Source organism: Neovison vison, chromosome 1 (assembly GCF_020171115.1).
Source record: "Neovison vison isolate M4711 chromosome 1, ASM_NN_V1, whole genome shotgun sequence".
Taxonomy (NCBI): Eukaryota; Metazoa; Chordata; class Mammalia; order Carnivora; family Mustelidae; genus Neogale; species Neogale vison.
In genome coordinates, this window is record NC_058091.1 from 179,254,432 (window position 1) to 179,279,366 (window position 24,935).

General features: G+C 37.0%; 1 protein-coding gene across 6 annotated transcripts in view; it reads left to right on the forward strand.

Annotated features, from left to right (window-relative positions):
- Nucleotides 1-24,935, forward strand: part of CSNK1G3 (casein kinase 1 gamma 3) — a 112,460-nt gene that overhangs the window by 77,363 nt on the left and 10,162 nt on the right. For 2 of the 6 annotated variants that reach the window (XM_044263884.1, XM_044263891.1), the window contains exons 7-13: nt 5,166-5,251; nt 5,372-5,456; nt 7,250-7,398; nt 8,790-8,885; nt 12,810-12,905; nt 22,478-22,584; nt 23,202-23,225. In XM_044263884.1, the coding sequence (XP_044119819.1) occupies nt 5,166-5,251; nt 5,372-5,456; nt 7,250-7,398; nt 8,790-8,885; nt 12,810-12,905; nt 22,478-22,584; nt 23,202-23,225 (643 nt within the window). The remainder of the gene's footprint in view (nt 1-5,165; nt 5,252-5,371; nt 5,457-7,249; nt 7,399-8,789; nt 8,886-12,809; nt 12,906-22,477; nt 22,585-23,201; nt 23,226-24,935) is intronic. The other 4 variants (XM_044263898.1, XM_044263907.1, XM_044263917.1 and 1 more) reach the window with 4 other exon arrangements.

Sequence of the window (24,935 nt, forward strand, 5' to 3'; positions counted from 1 at the left end):
GCTTTAAGTGTAGGTAGAATTTTAAACAGTCATCACACATTGTCATATCGTCACATCACATACTGTCACACAGTATCACACATTGACCCATAGTAGGCTCTCAATATGTTCTGATTCTGTGTATTTTATGTGATACATATATTCTTAAATAGCAAAATTTTAATGGACTCTTTACATAACTTTCAAACTTATTGGAAAACTTACTTTAGAAGATTCTTTAATGATACCTGTTGTAAAGAAAATCATCACTTTCTCATTTCTTCGTTGCTCATAGTAAGGGTTCCTATAATGAGGATTCTTGGCTTCCAGGGAAACTTCCATTTTCAAACAGGCCTTTGTAGTTAAGTGCTTTATAAAATGTGAACAGGGCCTAATAAGGGCCAGATTACCTTTGGGAAATTTTTTTTTACCCCCATGAAACAGATCTGTTAAAGACCTGAGGAGGTATTCTTTAGTTACTGTGTTTGACTTCTGTTACTCACTACATGGTGAAATTTACTTCCAGATTTGTCAGTTGATGAAAGAGCACAAAGAAAAGAATTACGAGGGTAAGGAACATTTCAGGCTGAGTTACAGAAGAGGTTTATTATATTAGGTTATATTTATGACTTGAATTTTTAAATACTGTGTAGGTTTTGAGACTAATACTGCTTTCTGAGACTGTCATATAGGCAAGATTACCTTAGGATCAGGGCTTGTTGGCACTCTGGTAACTAAGGCCCCACACCTTGAATTTAAAGGGAAATTGCCTTTTATACTGTGTTCCTCTCCTTAACAAAGAATGCTACTTGGGAGGGGTCAGTACTTGCAAATCATTCAGTCTTTTAAAATTATCTTTACAGTATTTCATATGCTGCTTATTTCATATTTCATATGGTACTGCTTTTTACATCTGTTTTCCAGTTGTTGATTGCTTTCATAGAAATACAATTTATTTTTATATGTTGAACTTGTATTCTGTAACCTTGCTAAAACTCCTGTACTAGTTCTAATAGGTTTTTTTTTTGGGGGGGGGTAGATTACTTTGGATTTTCCACCTATATAGTCATATGGACTGCAGAAAAAACTAGTTTCACTTCTTTATTTCCAATCTGAATACCTTTTAAATTTTTTTTATTGTTGTTGTTTTTTGTTGGTATTAACAAGGCTTCTAGCATAAACACTGAATAGATAATGTGAGAGTGAACATCCTTGTTTTGTTCTTGATTGTAGGAGTAAGAATTATGGCCATGCAGAATTATGTTACAGATTTTTCATAGAAGTCCCTTGTCAGAATGAAGTTTTTTCCTATTGCTTATTTAATGAGTTTTAATATAATAAATGCATGTTATGTTTTATTAGGTACTTTTTCTGTATCTTTTGAGGTGATCATATGATTTATATATTTTATTGACATGGTGAATGACATAGTTGGTTTTTGAAAGTTAAACCAACCTTAAATTCATGGGATGAACTAGTCATCGTGTATTAACTTTTGCAGGATTTTGTGACTATATTGATGAGAGACATTTCCTGTATTTTCCTTTGCTTGTAAAATGCCTTTGACTGGTAACATCATTAATGAAAAGAGTTTGGAAAGATGCCCTTCTGCTTCCTGAAAGAGTTTGTGTAGAGCTAGTATTATTCCATAACTGTTTAATAGAATTCAGCAGTGATGCCATCTGGGCCTTTGGTTATATTTTGGGAAGATTTTAGATTATAAATTAAATTTCTTTAATTGGCATAGAACTGTTCACATCTTTGTAATTTATCTTTTAAGACATTTGTTCATTTCTTCGAGTTGTTGAATTTACTGGCATGATATTTGTTCATAATACTCTTTTACCATTCTTTTGATATCTGTAGGATCTGTCCTGGTACCCCCTGGTTGCTCCTGATGCTAGTAATTTGTGTTTTCTGTCTTCCAGCCTAGTGATACAGTTTTGTTGAGTTTTTCATGTAACCAGCTTTTTGACTTTGTGGTTTTCTCAACTGGTTATCTTTTTTGTCATCATTGGTTTCCTCACTTATCTTTACTCTTCCCTTTTGTCTTATATTTGGTGGTATTTATTGGCCTAGACATAGACAAATGGGTCACATTACAGAGTCCTGAAATGGACCCATACTCAAATCTCAATTGGTTTTTGAGAAGGGTTCAAAGTTAAATCAAGGGTGGAGAGCATAGTATTTAAAGAAACTATATGATAATAACAAGGTATTGGTATTGAAGAAAAAGAGTTTAAACCCTTATCCTACATGGAGCAAAAAGAAAAATTATCTCAAATGAATCCTAGATTTAAATTTAAGAACCCACACGGTAGAATTTCTTAAAGAAAAAGTAGAAAATCTTTGCAACCTTAGACTAGTCAGAGATTTTCAGATACGACATAAAAAAGCATAAGCAAACAATAAAACCCTGTTAAGTTGGGCTACATCAAAATGTGAACTTCTGTTCTTTGAAAGATATTGTTAAGAAAACAAAGCAAACTACATGTTTGCAAAGCTTATATCTGACAATTACTTACATCCAGAATACACAAACAACCCTTACAACTTTATAGCAAGACACATAGTACAGTTTTAAAAAATGAGTAAAACATCACAAAATGATGTTTGAATAAGCAGTAACACAGTTGAAACAGTGTTCAAAAATATCAGTCATTGGTGAAATTCAAATTAAATCACAGTGAGCTAACACCTCACAGCCACTAGCAGGGCTGAAGTATAAAAGAGTGACCATGCTAAATGGGGAATGGGCAATACACCAACTAGTACGTGAGTTTTAGCAAGGTTGCCGGATACAAGTTCGATGTATAATTGAATTCTCAGATGTTGCTGGTGGAGATAGAAAATGACACAATCCCTTTGGAAAACAGTGTAGAAGTATCTTAAAAAGTAAAATCTATAGTTTCCATATGAAGTAGTAATCCTCCTCCTAAAACTTTACACAGGAGAAATGGAAACATATGGCCACACAAAGACTCATACAAGAATGTTCGTAAAAGCTTTATTCACAATAGCCCCAAACTGGAAGTTACTCATGACCTGGCAACTGGTGAATATATACGTATATTGTAGCATACTACTCAGGAATAAAAAGTAATGAACTACCAATGTACACAATGACATAAAAAGATTATGTTGAGTGAATGAATTTGGACCCAAGGGTCCATGTTATACGATGCTTTTCGAAACTCTATAAAAAAAATTAGATTTAATGTAGCCTGACAGAAAGCAGATAAGTGGTTGTTTTGAGGCCAGGGGAGGGGAGGATAGCTGGCAATGGGTATAAGGGAACTTTTTGGAGTGTTGGAAATACTTGTCGATTGTGGTGGTACTTAAGGTGTACATTGTTAATATTTTTCAAGCTGTACCCTTACAAAGGATGTATTTTATTATGTGTAAAGTATATGTCACTGAAACGAGTTTCTTTTTTTAGTGTTTATCACTTTAGTGCTGTATTTCAGAATCATCTGTTAAGCTTTTTAAAATGCGTGTTCTTCTAGGTCATGTCATACTCAAGGAATCAGTCACTCATTTGAGGCATTTAAAAGTTTCAGAGGTGATTCTGATTCTCAGTGGGAGTTCAGAAATATGTATATTTTTTTCTTTGCATGATTCTTTATTCCTGAGGGTCCCAGGATCTAATATGGTCAAATTGTATATATAAAACATTACTCATCTTTCTCATATTATTCACATCCCCACTTTTTAAAAAATGGCTTTAAAAAGACCTTGAGTCTATTTTATTTATTTTGAAAGTTTTCTGTTTTTAATAGCGTATGTGTACATTGTTATGATAGAAAATTGAAGCAGAAGAGAAAAATTTGCCATTATGCTGCAGTTTGAATATATGAAATGAGAAGGTGGAATGTCCTGTCTAATCCTCCAATCTCATAACTCTTAATTACTAACAATGTGATGCATTTTCTTCTGGATATCTTTGTTTCCTTGTAGGAAAGGGACACATATCTAGTATGATGTGTTTTCAGATGTTCATTTTTCTATTTAAGTAGTCTGTGTTGAGTGCCTGCTCTGTGGCAGCAATTATACTTGGTCCTGAGGATAATGAGCCAAGTGACATCTGCTGTCCTGTAATCTGCTGTCTGGTGGGAGGAGAGAGAAAGACTAGATAATAACTACATACACACACACACACACACACACACACACATACACACACACTGTAGCAAGTGTTACAGAAGACTGTTGTGGAATGAGATTAAATAGTAGAAATTAAAACCATTTCTGTCCTGTTCACGCTAATTCAGAGCCAGGCTTTGAAAAGTTTGCTTTTTCAAAAGCCTTCAGTACTGCTTAGGTAGCATGATGATGACTCATTTGGATAAAACATCTTACACATTTATAATTAAAGTACTATTTTTTCCTCTTATTGTTAGAGTTTTTATATTGTTCTAAAATAGTAAGGAATCTTAAGCATTTAACTTCAGTGACAAAAAAATTGGAAAAAAATTTCACTTAGCAAATATAAGTATCTTTTCGAGTCTTCCTCTGTGATTGTCACTCAGGTGCTGTGCAACATTTTGTTACTAAAACAGCAGTAGCAATTTGAAAATAGCAGTTTGTTCTAGCAACTTTTTTTTTGGTGGTGGCAGAGGGTTATTAATGTTGGGATGGGTCAAATACAAGTGTTTTAAAGAATATATTACATAAAATCTAGTTGCATTTAATATTAATAGAGAGTATATAGGATGGGTGTTTTGTGCTCATATAAGCTCAGGAGATTCAGAGTTAAATGAAGTGAATCATTTTTATCTCTGGGTTTTTTTTTTTTAAACCTTTAATATGTTATATCCTGGGTCTTCAAGATGGAGCTATGGTACACAGTGACTCTGTATTTGGTCATGGAACCCTTTCTGACTTGCTTTATACTTCTGTGGATAGATACATAAAGAGAGCAATGAGTGCCCAGTGGAATCTTAAAAAAACCAACCAAACAAAAAGACCCCTAAAAATGTAGCGGCATATTTTAAAGATGCACAGTAATTTTAATGTTAGAAACATTGTTTAACTGGTCATGATTTGTTGCTTGTAAGCGCTAGATAGTTTATGTTTATATACTGAACTTTGGGAATTAATGTATATGTAACAAAAGAGTCAGTTCTCCATTCTTAAATCCTTAACTGGGAGAAGAAAGTGAAATTGATGTTTCTCTTATATTTCAGAACAAAGTAGAAGAGATGACTTAGAAGCTTTAGGTCATATGTTCATGTATTTTCTGAGAGGCAGTCTTCCTTGGCAAGGTTTAAAGGTAATTGTTTTTGTGTTTCCTTTTGAATTTTATAAATTGTTAATATGTCAGGGGTCGGTCTTCCAAATAGTTTATTTTAACATCACCAGCTTCTCAGGACTTTTTTCCTTTCTGTTTTAGGCTGACACATTAAAAGAGAGGTATCAGAAAATTGGAGATACAAAACGAGCCACACCGATAGAAGTGTTATGTGAAAATTTTCCAGGTAATGAATAACATGTGCTTATACACAGAAAACCACAGCAGTTAACTTCCATTGCTCAAGTTTGTAATGACTGGTTTTCATGCTTAGAAGAAACGAGTTCAAAGTATGATTTAAAAGACATCAGCCTTTGATGCATAGACCACAGGGACAGTTCGTGTATTTGCTCTGTTCAGATGGAATTAATAGAAGAAAATCCCATTTTTTGATAGTGTTGATAGTGATATCAGCTAAAATATCAGTGTCATACTTCTAATAAGTTAAAATACTTGCTGAGAAATGCAGCTGTAAAGTTTTGGTGCATACTGTTAGTCATTTGAGTCTCATTGTCAGACTCAAAGGAGGTGTGTGATACATGATTTAGTTTTCAAAGTACATTAAGATCTTACAAACCTTAGTACTGGCAGGCTAATGTTACATTGGGGAGCTTTATAAAAATAGTTTTACTTCCATGCAGAGTTTTGGCAACTCAGATTAAGCCAACAAAAATTTTCTTGATTCCTAAATCAGTTAAGGAGTAAGAATAACGTGTTGCTAATGATGGTAAGTAATAATAAGTGACCCAATCTGGAAGGTCCAAGACTGAGATCATGCCTCACTTCAGTATTACACGTCCTCCTGTCCAATGCTGGCATCAGTGCTGGAGTATTAGCAGGCAGTATAATCTCAGGGAGCCCTTCAAGTTTTCTTTCGTTATTCGGGGACAACAAACTTTAATTGCATATTTTTCGTCTTTGCTCTATCATCTAGAACTGGAAATTAAAAAAGATTTTGTTTGACACTAGCAGTGTAGGTGTAGACAGACTGGCTCTGTGTTGTTATGAAGCGTAGACACATTTCTGCCGGATAAAATGGGGGTGTCAGAGTCACTTAGCCAGGTAATTAGCTAGAATGTAGAATAGTGAGAGTCACCCTGTGAAGAAGGTCATTGGATGCCATTCTCATTGCCCGTTGGGCTGTGCACGATTCTGTTCTCACTGGCCACTGTCAGTGAATTGGATCAGAAAAACACCCTAGAGTAACTTTCCATCTCTCACTACAGTTGATTTTTCTGTATCCTGATGGTAAAACCCTGTTTTGTCTTTTGATTTTTATGGCTTTTTCTTTATTTTCCTTTAGGAAAGAGGCTTTTTAGGAAAAATACTTACCTCTAATACATTTGGGAATTACAGTGGCACAGAGAAATTTATATGTTATCAAATAATTGTTGTATGACCAGAAATTAAATGAAAAATTAAACTCTGCTGCGGTTTTATTTCTGAGATCGCTTAGCTTTGTTTGGTTAACATTCTGCTCATGGCCCAAGTTAGGAATTTGAATCCTCTGTTGGTCAGTTAGTTGAATGTGCCTGATGATGGAAGAAATCCATCATGCTAGTGTGGATGCTTTCATATATAAATCAATTCCCATCAGTATTTTAAAGAAATATTTAAGTTTATGAGTGGAGTGTGGTGCTTGTGTTTAAGTAATTATGTGTTAAGTTACTAATTCAATTTTTAGTACTATCCAAGGTTTTTACTCAAAATAACAATGTAAAATAATTTTAGCTTTTCCTAATGAAATGAAGCAGAGGAATTTGTTAAGTAAAACCTCTCATTTCTCCTTTGACCCTATATTTTCCTTCCCTTCTCTTCTCCTTTTTAATTTCATTGTGATTAAATTCCTTAAATTTTAAATTTTAATAGAATTTTGTTGCTTTTTCATATTTTTGTAACACTGTTTTTGACATTTAAATAATTTTATTATTAATGAATATATAGGAAAGTATAATCAGAATAATTTTTATTCCTTTCTAGAAGAAATGGCAACATATCTTCGTTATGTAAGAAGGCTAGATTTTTTTGAAAAACCAGACTATGACTACCTAAGAAAGCTTTTTACTGACTTGTTTGATCGAAAAGGATATATGTTTGATTATGAGTATGACTGGATTGGTAAACAGTTGGTGAGTACTCTGTGCTCTATAACGAAAGATTATTTGTAGTAACTTTCCCCCCACAGTATAGCTTCTTCAGTGAAAAGAGTTGAGTACAAATAACTTTTTTAGAAGATTTTATTCATTTATTTAACACACACAGAGAGAGAGAGAGAGAGAGAGAGAGAGAGAGAGATCACAAGTAGGCAGAGAGGCAGGCAGACAGAGAGGGGGAAGCAGGCTCCCTGGTGAGCAGAGAGCCCGATGCGGGACTCCATCCCAGGACCCTGAGACCATGACCCGAGCCGAAGGCAGATGCTTAACCCACTGAGCCACCCAGGTGCTCACAAATAATTTTTTTAAAGGGTTCATTTTATTTCATCTTCCTGGGCATTTTAGGCAGCATAATACTAAAATTATTCATTGAATTTTATAGAAACTCCATTTTTGGACTCCTTGCTTTTTAAAGTAATGAGTTACTTTCAACTTTTTATTCCTGATTTATTTCTTACTGTTGAGTGTAATTTTTTTTTTTGATAATATCCTGTTATTTTAAAAGATCAGTTAGTCTTATATTTTGTTTATTTCAGCCATTTCTCAAAACATTTGTAATTCTAAATTATAGGTTTTAATTATACTAGCAGTTTTATTTAGCTGAAGTCTTAAATAGACTGGTACTTAAAAATTAAAGCATGTTTTGGGTTTTCAAAACTGTTCTAAGTTTTTGTAACTTAAAAAAAATTTAGTCTTAACTGTAACTGTAGGGTTGGTGTTCATCACTTAAAGGGACACATCATGAAATTCTTTCTTTGAAGGGACAACTTTTAAAATATTTATTCTCACTTTTTTTTTTTTTTGATAAGTAAGAATGTCTTACAAAACTTGAATTGTGGCTTGCTGTTGGCCAATTTTTGTCCATATTTGGAACTACCAAACTCTCAGATTCAGGTATTTTTGAATAATTGGCTTATTTAAGTGTTTAATCTACATTTTTCTTAGATCCAAAGTTGAATTCACTATGTAAGTCTCACCTGGGTCAAAATATTGACGACAAACCATTTTATTAGCTTACTTTAAAAATAATTTTCTTATTTTCTTAAAATGAGTTGTTCTGTTTATGCATTGGCTTTGAAAATGAGAGACATACATGAATACACTTTTATTCTTCTAATATGAAAAAGTAACCTGAAAGTAAAGACAGCATTAGAGAGCCTTTAAACGTTTTTGAAAACAGTGTAAAAGGTAGCTTTGTTCTCTTGTTTTAACTTCTTATTTTTAGTGACATATTTCGAGAATGATCCCATTTTTAAGGCTTTACTTTTGGTGTCTTTTATTATTTCTTTGATTCCACGAAGCAACTCAATAATTGTGAGTAGCACTTCTGCAGTAGTCTTACTATTGATGCTCATTCTGTATTATAGCCAACTCCAGTGGGTGCGGTGCAGCAAGATCCTGCTCTGTCATCAAACAGAGAAGCACATCAGCACAGAGATAAGATGCAACAATCCAAAAACCAGGTTTGCTGCTCTTTCAGATATGAAATATCTTGATTTGCTTCTGTATTACCTTTTGACAGTGTAAAAATAAATTTGGTTTTTTACCATGCCCAGATGATAGCCTTATAGGTGTGCCCATGTGGATGTGTGTATGTGAGCACATATCCACACATATAGATACATATTGAAGGATTGAAATACATCTTTTTTCCTTCAGTAGATAAAGATGATATACCCATGCATAATAAGGATTGAAATGAACAGATATGCAACAAATGAACTGTTTCCCCCTCAGGTTCACTCTTCACTAGTTTAAAATCACATGAAATGTTTAATGATAAATTTTTAATTAGTGGTATAAAGTAATATAACAGCAATATTTGATACTCTATGAGAGTGGAAGCGTTTGGATATCTTATTGGAGTAAATTATGATAGCAGTTGATCTTTCTAACTGCAGTCTAATTTAGCTCAGTAAATTATTTGTTGAGTTTCTCCTATTTGAAAGCTACTATTCTGCATATCGCAGAAATGCACAAGAAAGGAAAACAACATAACCTATAGGAAATTATTTTGTAATGAATGGCTAAGAGCTCACTCATTCTCTGGAATCAGACACACCTGGGTATAAATTGGTCTTGGACAAGTTACTCCATCTTTCAAAGCCTTAGTTCTCTCATCTGTGAAACACAAAAATGCTTGTTAATTCCTGTAAGCATTCAGTAAATCTCAGGTCTCATGGCTGGTGTTACTGTTATGATTATTACAGTAAACTCACAAGTAACTGTATTACCAAACAATGTAACTCCTGTCACATGGAACATATTAGTAAACTGCCATGAAGGTCATTGGAGTATGGGGATCTGTAAAGATTGTATGCAGAAGGTGGCTTTTGAGATGAGCGTGAAGAATGATTGGAGTTTTTAAAAGGCGGATGAAAGAAAAAGGGCATTTGGGGGAGAGTGAACAGTGTAAAATAGGAAGGAGAAGTTTAAAAATGTAGTTTGTTTGAGGAATAGTGAGTATTTTAGTTTGCATTGAGCAGAGACTAGGTTCCAGGGAAGCCTGGCAGATAGGGAGTGAAGAGTTTGTATTTCTTGGGTAAGGTAATTGAAAGCTGTTGAAATTTTTGAGTGGTGGTCTTGCTTTTCTCTTTCTTGTAAAAAGAAGCTTGATTTAATCCTCTTTGACATAAAACATTTTGCTAATTGGGAGTTAAATAGTGTCTTTAGAATTTCCAGTTTTAACTCTTTCTGGGGAAGGATAATGTGCTATCTTTTCTTACTCTTACATCTTTTATCCCACTGGAATTCAAGTGAGTTAATAAGCTAAAAATCAAAGGAAAGAACACAACACAATAAAAATCATAGCAAAATAAAATGCTCCATTTAGGGGATGTTTAACAATATTATGGTTTAAAGTACAGCCAATTAAAACAGAGTAGTTTTAGAATTTTGCCTTAGAAAAATTGGGACAATAAAGGATCTTAAATACAAATTTCTTCAGATATAAATTAGTATCAGTTGACAATTTGAGTACTCTGGTAAGATGCTGCATATAGAAAGAAATGGCTCCAAGTGAAGACTTGGAGTTTGTGTCTTATAAATCAGAATTAATTTCTCAATTGGATGATGATCAGTAATTCATGTTCTCTGGAGATGTCCTCTTGAGCTTTTGGGTATTGTAATAAGTGAAACTTTTCTCTTAATTTTGAGTTCAGTTATAATTCAGTTGTCTTTAAGTTGAACTTCCTGTGTGTTTTGACTTGTCTTCCTAGCTAGATGGTGAGCTCCGGTAAGGCGGGAACCGTGTTTTATTTATGTAGTCCTTGTTGCACTAAATGTAGGGAGTCGATTTTTGTTTTTCATTGTGTGTTTTTTTCAGGAAACCCTTTAGGGTAGCTTATGTATTAAATTTGAGACCTGGATATGTGCACTGTCATCATAATAGAAAAGTTGTATATCTCAACTTTTCCTAAACATCATTGAAGCAGTAAACATTTCAGGTGTGTGAGAAACTCAAAATTGACAATCGCAAAAGAACATTTAGTTAAATGACTGAAATGTTGCAGTGTCCCCAGTTAAACAGTTTTTGCTGTACAGCTGGTGGTTGAAGTTCAGAATCTCCTAACATTTCAGAGAAGAAGTTCGATGCATGTAACTTTAGTTTCTGAAGGGAGGCTGGAGAGCTGTTCCTGTCTTCTTAAAGAAGTCCGTGACCCTTAAATGTTACCTGTTGTTCTAAGCAGTATTTAGGTGTTCGTCTCCATTTTAGCATCATTTTCATTCTTTCATCCTCTTCAGATTTAATCTCTTTGAATTTACCTTAGTTTAAGCTACACAGCTGCTAAATTCTGATTTTGAACATGGAGGGTTTAACGAAAAGACCTAGAACTGTTGTGATTGCTTTGATGATAGACCTCGTGCCTCTTCAGACTTCTGGTGTAATTTTGCGTTGTACAGTTTAATTTGGAGGCTTAGTGCCAGAACATTTATTCACTGTGCCTATTTGGACTTAACATCTCTTCTCCCATAGGCCTGCTCTGGCTACTGATGGGCTCAGGCTCCTGAGGGGCCAATATACTTGGCACTTTGTGGCAAGTTTTTTTTGGCAAGTTTTTCATGACTTAGGTTGAAAAAGAAAGAAAAGAGCACCAAAGGCTATAAACATATGTCATTGTTTTAATGAACTAGTTAGTACTACTGGCAGAGCAGTTGGCTCTTGAGTTAGAATCCCTGCTGTACTGCTTGCAGTGTCTTTGACCTTAGTCAAGTGTTTAAAGTCTCAGTCTCTTTACCATTGGAGTGAGGATGATACTGTCTATCTCATAGTGGGATAACACATGCGAAGCAGCTAATGCAGAACGGAACATGTAAAAGAATCTTAAATATTGTATTCCTTCCTGATCTTTTTATTAGTGCTGTCCACAAAAACGGACCCCTGTTAAGCAGCTACTGCTAATTCTGCCGGTAGATTATTTTTTGTGATTATTGTCGTGCCAGTTTGCCAAGTCATGTAAAAGCATCAAGAATTATCAGCCTATCATGGGAATGGGCTCCTTAATTTGAACCAGATAAAAAGAGGTCAGGGAAGCAAAGGGATTCATATAAAGTAGGATTATCACTTAAAAAAAAATTTCTCGTCATATCCTCACAGTGTTCTATATAACACTTGTCACTTCTTTTTTTTTTTTTTTTTAAAGATTTTATTTATTTATTTGACAGAGAGAGATCACAAGTAGGCAGAGAGGCAGGCAGAGAGAGAGAGGAGGAAGCAGGCTCCCTGCTGAGCAGAGAGCCCGATGCGGGACTCGATCCCAGGACTCTGAGATCATGACCTGAGCCGAAGGCAGCGGCTTAACCCACTGAGCCACCCAGGCGCCCAACACTTGTCACTTCTTAAAGAACTCTTCTGTTTTCTCATATTAACCTCTCAATCAGAAACACGGTACTAAGCAAGAGAGGAAAGTTTTCTAGGATCTAAGTAAAGCTGTTTAAAGACTTTTTTTTTTAAACCTTTGCTAGAAGTAGTTTCTCATCAGAAAACCAAGGGGGACATCTACCATAAGATAATATAGTAGATAGCATTTTAGTACTTTGGTGATTTATTTGGAATGCTTTCCTGGGCACTTAATTTTTACCTCCCTGGTTCTTTGTTAACTTCATTTCTAAAATTGGAAGCTGGACCGTATCATATTTAAAGCCCTTTCACTTCTCAATTCTATGGTTCTGTTTTATTTCTGTGGTTGATCATTACCTAATGGTATCCATGTGACGAAAACCCCTCCACATCCAGTATGCAATGTCAACTGCATCTGTGACTCAGAATAGCAAGGATATTTTGAATTTCCTTTTATACGTTTGTTTTCTATATTATAAGGATGAGATGTTTAACATATTGGGTTTTTCTTCTTCCATGCATGCCACATGCATTAAATAAATGGCAGTCGGCAGACCACAGGGCAGCTTGGGACTCCCAGCAGGCAAATCCCCACCATTTGAGAGCTCACCTTGCAGCAGACAGACATGGTGGCTCGGTACAGGTATTTTCTGATTTTTGCATGAGTGATTATTTCCCAGATTTATACAACTAACCCTTTTTTGGAACTCATGGCATGACTTCATATCCTACTGAAAAACTTGTTGCTGAACTCTCCATAATTCTCTTCCTTTGTATTTAACCAAAAAGCAAAATTAACATGGTCTGGAAAGACCACCAGGGATACTACGATTTTGCCTTTGTTCATTTTTGCAAGTACACGCAACAGTATTAAATTAAGTCATACAACAGGTTAGAGAAACAAACTGTATTATTTGAAATGTGTTAAACTTGATTTTTCAGTAATAAGACCAGACTTTTTTTTTTTTTTTAATGTTGTAAGCAGTAGAACACTTTTATAACTTTTCCTTTTCATTGATTTTTTTTCCTTCTTTAAACTTCAGTCAGTTGACTAGATAGGAAATTTTTTATCTATAGTACTCAGAATATACTTTCTGATTAATTGGTCAAATGAACATGACCCCAACTGTTACAATGGTATATTTTGTTTCTAGAAAATCAGATGGAGAAAATAATTTCAAGAACAAATATTTATTAAATACTCCCCTCAATTTTCTGGATATTTCTAAAAATTTAAAGCCGTCCTTTATTGTTTTGAATCCCCCCCTTCTCTGTTCCCTTAGAATACCTTATCTTGCCCTCCCATGCCCCCTCAATTTTCAGCTTTTATGTGAATTGTAGAAAGGGGAAGATTAATGAAGTCTTTTATTTCTTTTAAAATGCTAGCTTAAGGTAATTTAAATGCCAGTTCAAAGTAATTGAGATAATAAATGTTATCTCCATCCATTTCAATTTAGAACTTCTTTAAAAATTTTGATTTTTTTCTCCACATATTTCCACTTGAATAATTTCCCATTATTTTTTTACCAAATTTGCATTTTTCTTAGTGAATATGTATATATAGTCTATTGGATCTCTGCTCTGGATTTTATTCTTTCTTGATTTGAATTCTAAAAGTCAGTTCTTGATTAAATCTTGTAAGTTCTTATCTTTTTCTCACCATTAAGTTTTAGAGGTAATTTAAGTATGTAACCAAATATTTTTATAGAACTTTGTAGTCTGTGGACCTTTCAGTCCTGTGTAACAGAGGTATTTGAAAAGGACTTAGAGGCAAGGGTGCCTGAATTGTAAACATTTTTTATGACCCCAATTCATATCCTTGGAAAAGTTAATAGAACAAGTTATATTTGGTTCCATAACACAAACTGGATGGTATGTGTGTCTGTACACGTTTACGTGTTTCTAAGTGTTGTATGTTATGACAGCAGGTGTCTGGCTCAGTGTTCAGGGATATCTGCAACCGTTATGGTACTATTAGAAAGCTATCTGGCCACTTCTGCCCCATTACCACAAATGTGTTATTTTCTTAGTTTCTTCTTACCCTGTGGGATTCCCCGAGATGGTTCATGGGATCTCTAGACTATCAAGGGGGTGATTATTGGCTCATCAGTCTAGTACTGTATGTTCTGTTTTTTCATATGTTCCTCGAGAGACATTTCCACTCTACTCCTTTCTCACCGTCTCTTTAAAGCTTCTCTGCCTATGGAGAATACACCTGGCTTCATCCTAATATTCAGGATGTGATCAGTTTTACTTACTATAACTTTAGGTAATACATAAGTAAAGCAAAGAATTTTACACTATTTCTGTTGACTTCCTGAATATGTTTTACACCATTAACTAACCTGACATGATGGACATTAAGCAAGCTTAACTCCTGTGAAAAATGTACCGACAGCCCAAGTAGGTTCATGCCTGAATCTTGTTCTGTCCTAAAATACTGACTTCATTTATGATTAATATCCTACGCACGTAAAAGGTTTGAAAAGTTACAATATGACACTTGTATAGTTGGGCTAATAAAATTGTAATTTAAAACTAGTAATATGAAGAGGAAAGAAAAATGCCTAAAATCTAAGCTAATGTGATCATTATAATAAATGAATACTACATTTGATTCTGAACAAAGGAAGTAAAACAGTGTGTTCAGTCATTCTCATTCTGATAAAGGGAAGAGAGAAAGAGAAAAATCTTTTTATTAATACAAAAGTGTGAGACTAATTTGCCTTGAGATTCTTTCTGTGATGATCATTACACTCCTTGTTGGACGATTTCCAGTGTTGACTTTGTAGGAGATGCAGAGACTTTATATGGCAATTAAAAAGCTAGCCTTCAGCAAATACTAAGGTCCTGTCATCAGATAGTTTCTTAGAAAAGGCATTACCATAATAAGTTGATAGCTATCTGGTAAGAAATAAATATGGTGCAGATTTAGGGTATTTGGAAATAGAATCAGGAGTTAGCCCAAATAAGCCCATTGGGGCCCATGGCATTCATCCCTCATCTGTCACTGCAGTGTTTTCCTGGAGCTCAGAATGGCTCTCAGTGCAGCACCACAAAGCATTCCGGGCTGCTTCCAGTTGACCTACAAGATGAAACCTCTTGCTATTTTGACTTACAGAAGGATCCTCGGATATTCGTTATTTCAGGTGTGCTTTTAATAGGAACTGAATGGTGGAGTCTAAATTTGAACTCCTTGTTTTTCCAGAATTACAATATGTATTTTTTTTTAAGATTTTATTTATTTATTTGACAGAGAGAGACACAGCGAGAGAGGGAACACAAACAGCAGGAATGGGAGAGGGAGAAGCAGGCTTCCTGCCGAGCAGGTAGCCCAATGCGGGGCTCGATCCTAGGACCTTGGGATCATGACCTGAGCTGAAGGCAGACACTTAACGACTGAGCCACTCAGGCACTCCCAGAAGTACAATATGTATTACAGGTCCCACATCTGGTTTACCAAGTTAATTTCATTGCATTTAAGAGTGCAAGCCCTAGAGTCATATTTGAGTTTAAAATCTATGCCATAGATTATTCATCAGTAAAATGGAAACTTTTTTTTCAGATTTTTAAAGATTATTTATTTATTTGAGAGGGAGAGGGAGAAAGAGCAGTGAGTGCAAGAACACGAGGGACAGAGGGAAAAGCAGGCTTTCTGTTGAGCAGGGAAGCCGTTGCGGGGCTCCATCCCAGGACCCTGGGCTCATGACCTGAGCTAAAGGCAGACACCTAATGGACTGAGCTACCCAGATGTCCCAGCAAATGGAAATATAATAACACTTCTACCTCATGGTTTTGTCGTGAGAATAGCATAGAAGGTGGGCCTTTTGAAAGACTAAATACTAGAATAATCTATTGCTTTTTCAGATTAAGAAACTTGATTAATCTCTGGGAAGTGAAGTCTAGTAGTACAGCCCAAAGGAAATATTGCCAAATTGGAATTTATCCAATTTTTTTCTATATCTTTAGTGTAATCATGTTAATCCACTGACTTGAAGGATCCAGCTACACGTTTGATAAACTTATCCCACAGATTAAAAATTATATTCAAATATCTGAAGACCAAATTTGAATTTGTTCTTGGCTTTTATGTGTTTTGGAAAAGCACCTGGGCAATCAGACATTCCTTTCTGCTCCCTTTAGCATCCTTGGTAATAAATACAGCTAAGAATCTTTGACCTAGCACTTTCAGTTTCTGGGCCAGTCATTATTTAGCGGATACATATATAAGTGTTCCCAGGAGGTAGTAGGCGTTGTATTGGAGTCTTTGAATAGAAGGAAGAATAACAAAGATGGGGTGCCTTTCCCATGGAGCATCCAGCCAATGGGGAAGGTCAATGAAACAGGCAGAGTGGTAAGCAGAGAACGTATAGTGCGCTATGAGAACATTTGGAGAAGCACCTAACTTGGATTTCATGGGTCAAGATTTCCTGGAAAAAGCAAAATCTTTCTGTATTCTGTCTTTTCACCTGTTTCTAAAGTAGAGCTTCAGTAGCAGGAGTTAGCAGATGGAAAGGGTCTAGAGAGGACCGTCCCAGACAAGAAGGCAGCACATGTAAGGTGGTGGAGGAGAGAGAGAGACGTCTTGAGCAATTGACTGCAGTCCAGTCACGCCGGTGTGTATCTTGAGAAAGAGGACCGAGAGGTAGGCAGGAGGCAAGTCATGAAGAACCTAATAGGTCTTGTTATTACGTTTGGACTTCATTTGAGGATGTTGGGTAGCCGTAACGAGAATTAGATAAGGAAGGTAACTCTATTAGTGTGTTTTCTAGGGATGACTTTTATTGGAGCCTAGACTGAAGGGAAAACAAGTGTAAGGCAGGGACGCAACTCGCAGAATTCTAGCTGAGGGAAGGTGATAGGTAGCCGAAATGAAGAGAAATGAGAGGATTTGCAAGATAATTAGAAGGCCGATTTTAGTTTGGTGTCAGGGCTGAGGGGTCTCATGAAGTATCATGTCACTTATCTGCCTTTTTGATGTATCTCTGCCTGGCAAACCAGAATCTCCAAAATGAGGTTTTAAAATGTACCACTGACAGCAGGTCGTGCTCATCTGGAATCCCACAGGGACTGTGCCTTTATGGCTCCTTTGAGCTCAAGGTCAACCGGAAGCCCGGTCCTGGAAAGCAGAGAGGCAGTTTCCAGCACAGGGAGGAAGACAGATGTCAAGGGTGCTACTGAAGACTGCTTTCACGTGCGCTGGTGTAGGGCCAATTGTTGGGGGATCTCGGTTGGTCGTACAGCCTTTGGTTGTGGTTAAAGGAACACTGTTGCGTCTGAGCCCCTGAAAGGGAAAAGGGCTGACTCCCACACAGTGCCTCTGTGCCTGCAAGGGAAGGGTAAACGTTATCTGTTGTGCTGGGCACGCAGGGATTTTCATCAGCCTCACTTGACACATAGCCATGTGGGTGAGGACAGCAGAAAAGAATGGGACGAATGCATTTCGGAATGATCAGGAGACGTGTGTAGTGACAAGTTGGGAATAGCGGGTGCCATGCCTCAGCCCTTCCCCCATTGTGCTCGTCGTCGTTAATGCTTCTCTTTCTAAAACACGGCCAGTCACCACTTTCACTCTGCTCTCTCCCATCTTTCAGAGGACACAGGTACTAACAAGCGGGGGGGGGGGGGGCACAGATTGAGTGATGAGTACAGTCATGTCTTTTGTCCCATGTTCCAGGGTGCTGAGGTCTGTGAGGCAGCATTTGTTTGAGGAGAGGGGTTGGGTGCCCTTAGCAGATGAGTAGTGTAACGGCTCCACTCTGTCTGCTTAGCTTAGGAAGTGTCTTATCCAGGGGTCACTGGGGAAATTCAGCATTACAGGTTTATTTTCATATCCTTTCATAGTAACCTTTACAGCAGCGTCTCAAAGACTGGAGTATAGTGCTCTGCTTAGTACTTTATAAGTGAAAGTTAGATAAAAAATCCATTTTGGTTTCTCTTTGCTGAAAGTCAGTGAGAATCTCACTGGCTTTCCAGTTGTTAGTTGGAGTATCAGGAAGATCAGTTATAACTCTAGCTCACTCTGTTTTTTTTAAAAAATTTTTAAAGGTTTTATTTATTTGACAAAGAGAGAATACAAGGAGGCAGAGGGTCAGGCAGAGGGAGAGGGAGAAGCAGGTTTCCCACTGAGCAGGGAGCCTGATGTGGGGCTCGATCCCAGGACCCTGGGATCATGGCCTGAGCCAAAGGCAGCCGCTTAACTGACTGAGCCGACTGGGTTTTAGAATATGTAAGAAAGTTGGTTTCTTGTAATACTTGGGAACCCTAGCACAGGTCCAGAAGACTCTTCGGGAATTACTCTTACCTATATCTCATTTACTAGTTTGCTTTCTTATTGATGGCTCTTAGAAAAAGCTTAGGACATAAGTAAGATAGATAACGTTTTAGTATTTCTAGTGTATTTATTGGATAGAAAGAGATCTGGTTAACTAAGATAGTGAGCCTCTACTGTGTACTTGTTGTAGTATGCTTTCAGTAACTCATGTAGAAATGAGGAAGGTAGTACTCTAATTTGTGTGAATTCATTGTATGTGGAAAGTAAATTAATTGGCCTTATAAAATCATTGACTACAAAGATACCATGTGTTATCTTTGTACTCAGAAGTCTTTGCGAATGACTTCTTTTGGAATTAGACATGGCTGGCAGCCATCAAGTGAACCATCATTTCTCTCCCATCATTAGCTGCAGGTTCAAGACCCCCTCCTCTTAAACTCTGGTGCACTAAAACTAATACCGAATCTGGATGCCTTTTTATTTGTTATTTTGTAACATCTTAAAATAAAAACTGTACTAAGTTTCTTGTCAAAGTGGGAATATCGGAGAAAATTTCTTTAAGAAAAATAAGAACAAAAACCCTGTAAAACACCTGAATTTTTTCTTTAAATGTCAAACCTCAAAGCAGCTGTAATTTTTTAAAATTATGTTACTCACTATACAGTACATCATTAGTTTTTGATATAGTGTTCCGTGATTCATTTTTTGCATATAACACCCAGTGCTCCATGCAGTCTGTGCCCTCCTTTAATACCCATCACCAGGCAAACTGTTCCCCCTACTCCCTCCCTTCTAAAATCCTCTGTTTGTTTCCCAGAATCCATAGTCTCTCGTGGTTCATCTCCCATTCCGATCTCTCCCCCTTCATTTTTCCCTTCCTTCTCCTAATGTCCTCCATGCTATTCCTTATGTTCCACAAGTAAGTGAAACCATATGATAATTGACTCTCTCTGTTTGATTTATTGCACTCAAGCATAATCTCCTCCAGTCCCAGCCATGTTGATGAAAAGGTTGGGTAGTCATCCTTTCTGATGGCTGAGTAATATTCCATTGTGTGTATGGACCACATCTTTATCCATTCGTCTGTTGAAGGGCATCTCGGCTCTCTACAGTTTGGCTGTTGTGGACATTGAGCAGCCGTCCATTTTGGATACTGTCATCAGAAAAATCAGCTGATACACACCAATATTTTGGAGACTCCTATGGTCTACTTCAAGTTATAATTTTAGAGATGTTACCTAAATGGAGTCATTCTTTAGAATTTGGTTTATAAAAATAATTTGTATATATTTGTTTGATCGATTTAGGTTTCTAGGAATGTAATGACATGTGCTATTTATAATATCTTGTCTTTGTTTTTTCTTTGTAAAATCCCTTCCCTAAAAGATACTAGTTTTCTTAAGTGAAAACAATTTTAATGCCCTGAAATACTCTCATGTCACCAGTATTAAGTAGGCCACTTTTACAGGAGAACTCTTTTACCACATTGATTCTGTTCTTAGCCTGGGATTTTAGCCTTTACTCAAGAGAGTTAGGGAATCTGGGGAACCAAAGAGAAATTACATTTAAAAAAATACATAAATGAAGATATTATTTCATTCTAGTCTGGTTCTGATCAGTGAGGCAAAATGAGATTTGAAACATTTCACTAAAATAAAGCTTATTAAAAGTCAGGTATGACTTTGTGTGAACTGAAATAAGTCAGATTGTATAATTACTGTGTTCATACGGTTGCTTTTGCTGGAAGTTTAGAACACCTGGTTTCAGTAAAATGGGGTTCTGTAGATGGACCTGTTAAGTCTAGTAGTCAGTTGTCAGTCTGCTCCCCAGGCTTTTGATCTATTAGCATTTTTTTTTTCCCCTTATGATGAGCTCAGATAGGGAAAGCAGCAGAGCTGATTGTTACGTTTTGAGCCTGGAGGTCTGGGAACATGGTAGGGTTTACTAGGAATTGGAACCATAGATAGGAGGAGTGACACATTCAAGAGGAGTATGAGGAATTTGGTTTTGAAAGTACTGAGTTTGAGGTACCACATGTAGCCTAGCTGGGCATGTGGGGGAACGGTGGGGCCCAGCAAGTCCTTTATGTAGAGGCTGTAGTTGAAGCCCTGAATGTGGGCAAAACTGGCTGAGGAACAAGGGCGACAATTCTGGAGCTCTTAGATTAGCCCAGTCATTGCCCTTTACACACTGATTCTGTTTTCTTCCTCTCAGTCTTGTTCAATGGGTACTACCGTTTGCCGTTTCGTAGTTGAGAATGCCGAGGTTTAGCACAATGCGGTATCTTTCCCGGGTCACACGGTGGGTGAGTGTTAGAGCTAGGCTTTATTTCTAGACCCATCTCCTCCAGAGTATCAGCTGGGGCTAAGTGATACAGAAATGTATGGGAAAATGAGGAGAAAGCAAAGGCCACCAAATGTACTTTTCTAGGAAATGTTGGTACCTGCAAGAGTATGCTTACTTAGAATTCCAATGTAGCGACAGAGTACAGATTGCAAGGGCTTACGGAATAAATGAGTGGAAAATTTTATAAAAATGCAGGTGATAAGTTAAGACTATTGTTTTGAGAAGTTGAGGGGAAAGCAAGAAATAGGACAGTGAGGTGACTTTATTGGACAAAGAGGATTTGGGAGAATGTGGGAATTTAGCTATGATTTTTATTTTGTTTTAGGATTTTATTCATGCATGTGTTCATTTATTTCAACAAATATTTATTGATTGCCTGTTCTCTGCCAGGGTTAGTAGGGAGAGGCGGTGGGGGAATAGTACAAAGTCCTTGCTGTCATGGAGCAGGAGTAGGCGAGAGTGGGTGTTAAGAAACACAGTCCAGAAAACATCTATCTGGATAAATGCCATACAAAGAGTTAACAGTAGAGTATGATGTGCCATAGGATGTCCTGTATGCAAGTCTCAGATTGTATGATGGAAAAGGACTGCTTTCGAGATGTTCTCTGAGAATCTAAAAGAGAAGAATATAGCCAGTCAGCAGGAAAAGAGTTAGTTCAGGCATTGGGAATAGGTAATGCCAAGACCTTAAGGTGGGAATAAGTTTGACGTACTGGGTGGAGGCTAGTGATCATCAGAGAAAGGTAGTATGGAATCAGAGGGGTGGGCAGATTCCAGATATTGTGGGGCTTTGTAAATTGGGGCAAGAATATGGATTTTTATTTTAAGTGAAATGGGAAGTTGATACTTGAAGAGATTTAATAAGGTTAATTATACATGGTCTAATTTCTGTCTTAAAATGAGCACTCTGGTTGTTGTGTGGACAGTACATTCATGGAGGGCGGGGGCAGAAGACCAGTTTACAGTTTGTTGCTCTTATTCACACAAGAGATCATGGTGGCTTGAACTAAAGTCCTGGTAATAATAGAAGTGGGAGAACTGATTAGATTGGGGATGAGTTTTGGGGGTGGACTTTAACGAGCCCTGCTGACAGACGAGATGTGGGGTTTCAGTCAAAGAGAGGAATCACTGTGATTCCAGGATCTGAGCGTGAACAAATGGGTAGACAAATGAGCAGTATGCGAGGGAGATATAAGGTTGGTTACACACTGAAATTCATCGGAAGGAGCAGGATTGAAGTTTGCGTAGAGGGAGATAATTCGTGACGTAGTAAGGTGCCAGTGGTGATGGGCACACCTTGGGGATGTGATTTGACACCAAAGTGTAGGCGTTAGTCTTACACAGCAGAGGGAAAGAGACAAGACAGAAATTTCAAGATGAAAAGGAAGTTGAAAGGCAAATATTGGATGACCTTGAATTTTAATAAAATATTAGACCTGTTACTATATTCAGTTACAAACAGCTCAACTACATACTAATTGTTTTATGTTCTGCATATTAACTTTCTAAATTAACCTTAATTTTACCTTAATATTTATCATTGTGTATAACCTGTTACTTTGTATATATAATTTTTTTTTTTTTCTTTTTGGCAGGTTGTAAGCTCTACAAATGGAGAGTTGAACACAGATGACCCTACTGCAGGACGTTCCAATGCGCCCATTACAGCCCCTACGGAAGTAGAAGTGATGGATGAAACCAAGTATGTACTTGCTTGACTTTTTTAGTAGCTTTTTGTGCCTCAGTTGTGCATGTTTGAGATTTATAGTCATGTACAGTTATCCCAGGAAGTTTTTTCAGGGAATAGGTGCATGCAAAACAAGTGATATTTTCAGTCGATCACTTCATATAAAATAGCGCTGTTTCAGTAAATATTTTGTAATACAAAAATAATTATTTAAAAGCTGGGCTCAATTTCTTAGAATTAATAGTGCAGTTTTGGCTTTTTGTTTATAGGAGTATTGATGCATGAAAATAATTTTGGTAGGGTAGATGCTCAGTTTTTTTGGTAAGAATAATGAATTTGGAGACACTAAATGAAATTTAAAAAGTATGCATTGTTTATCTGAAAAAAAGAATAAATATTAATTTTATAGTATGCTGCACACATTCATATTAGTTTTAAAGTAGTTTTTCTGTGAATGTAAATGATAATGCTTCTTGGGAAAAAAAAGTAAGCATAAAAACAATGTGATTTTTCATTGTGGGCTACATCTGATGATGTCTCTCTCTCTCTTTCTCTCCCTCCCTTTCCCTCTCTCTCTCTCTCTCTCCTTTTTTGTTTTTTGTTTTTGTTTTTGTTTTTGTTTTTGTGTATAGCTGCCAGAAAGTGTTGAACATGTGGTGAGTTTTCAAGTATAGGCAGGCAGAAATAGCTCCCTTGACTATAATTTCAAAGATTTAGCATCATTTTGCGCTTAAAAAAAAAAAAACAAAACAAAAAAAAACAACTTTCAACCTAGAAATTACAGTTGGTCGAAGTTGTTCAAAAATATCTGGTGTCATTTACATTAGGTCTGAAAAGCAAGAAATAATTGTTTGAGGAGCTCTTTTGCCTGCTGCACCTTTTTTCTTTTTGTTCAACTGACATAGATTTGGGGGCACCTTTTTGAGTAGCTGGTAACGCCCACTCTGCTTGTGCTCATGCGTTTGTTCTGTAACCCAGAGGCTTCGTTTGCTATTCGAAATAGAAAGGTTTTTGAGTTTTAAGCTCCCTTTTTCCCTGTTGGAAAGATGATTAAATACACACCCCCACCCACCCTGATAGTCTCACTGAGAGAGTATTTCATTGATTACTTGCATTGCCATTGAGTGCACACGGGGTACGCTGATAAACTCAGGATTAACGATAGTGAGAGCGCGTTACGGAAGTCTTCACCTAAGAAGGTCCTGCTCATTGCAGATACTGTGTCAAAAACATTCCTCTTAAGTCGAGTCAGTGTTGGATTTAAACTCTTCTCTGGTATCTGTCTCTAGTTGAAATGCCACGTTCCATATGTTCCTCTCAGTTTCAGGACAAATCTTGAGTGAGCCTGGGAGTGAACAGAGAAAGTTGCTTTGCTTATTAGCACACTTTGGAACATTCTACTCCTATCCAAAATAAACTTAACATAAATTCCAAAATAATGCTCATTTGCTGGCCCGTAAGATGCGGAGACTTTTGTTGGGGAGATTTCTCTTTAAAGAGCAGAGGTCAAATATCCATTTTTATCACTTTGTGGAATTTATTGACAGCGTGACCTAGTGGATTTGAGGGTGTAATCAATCAGCTCTGTACTCGGGCATTTTTACAGTGAGAGCAAATACCACCGTTGATGTTTGCTTGTGCATTCGTAAGCGGAGTTCCCAGAGTGATGTGGCCGAGCAGGGCATGCACGTCCTGTGTACCCAGTGTGGGTCGAAGAACCCTCCTTCCGCCACTTAGAGTTAACCTTCTTCAAACTTGTTTCTTTCTCTGTAAACTGAGGCTCATAATATCTGCTCCGCAGGTCATTGAGGAAATTAACTGTGATAAAGTACTGCACGTGGCAGGTGCTCGGGAGCCAGTCCCACCCTGTTCGTCTCCCTGTTGTCTCCCTGCTGCCAATGACCTCTCCAGTCTTTGTTCTCCTCAGCCTTGTCCTTCCAGCAGGTGTCTCCTGTTTTTACTTCCATACCCCCACTCTTTCTGAGACTGGCTCTTCTGTGTCCATTTTGTCCTGGACACCTGCTTGGAGCCAACTCCGTTCCCTTTCCCATTTTTTCGGACCCCACTTATGCCACCTGGATTTCAGCAATAGGCTGAACCTGCCCCAACCCTTCAGTAGATGGCACACCATAGGGAAGGTGGTGGTGTCTTAGTACTCGTTCATAATTTGCATATGGTAACTACCATGGAAAGGTAGGAAAAAACCTGTGAGAGCTTCTAAGGAGCAAGATGACTGACAGGCTGATCAGAGAATGCTTTGTGGAGGTGGCTTTGCAGAATGGCATACTGATTTATTTAGTTGGGATGGTGTGGGTGTTTGTGGGTTTGGGTTTTTCATTATAGGTGTTGGAAGATGAGAAAAAAGC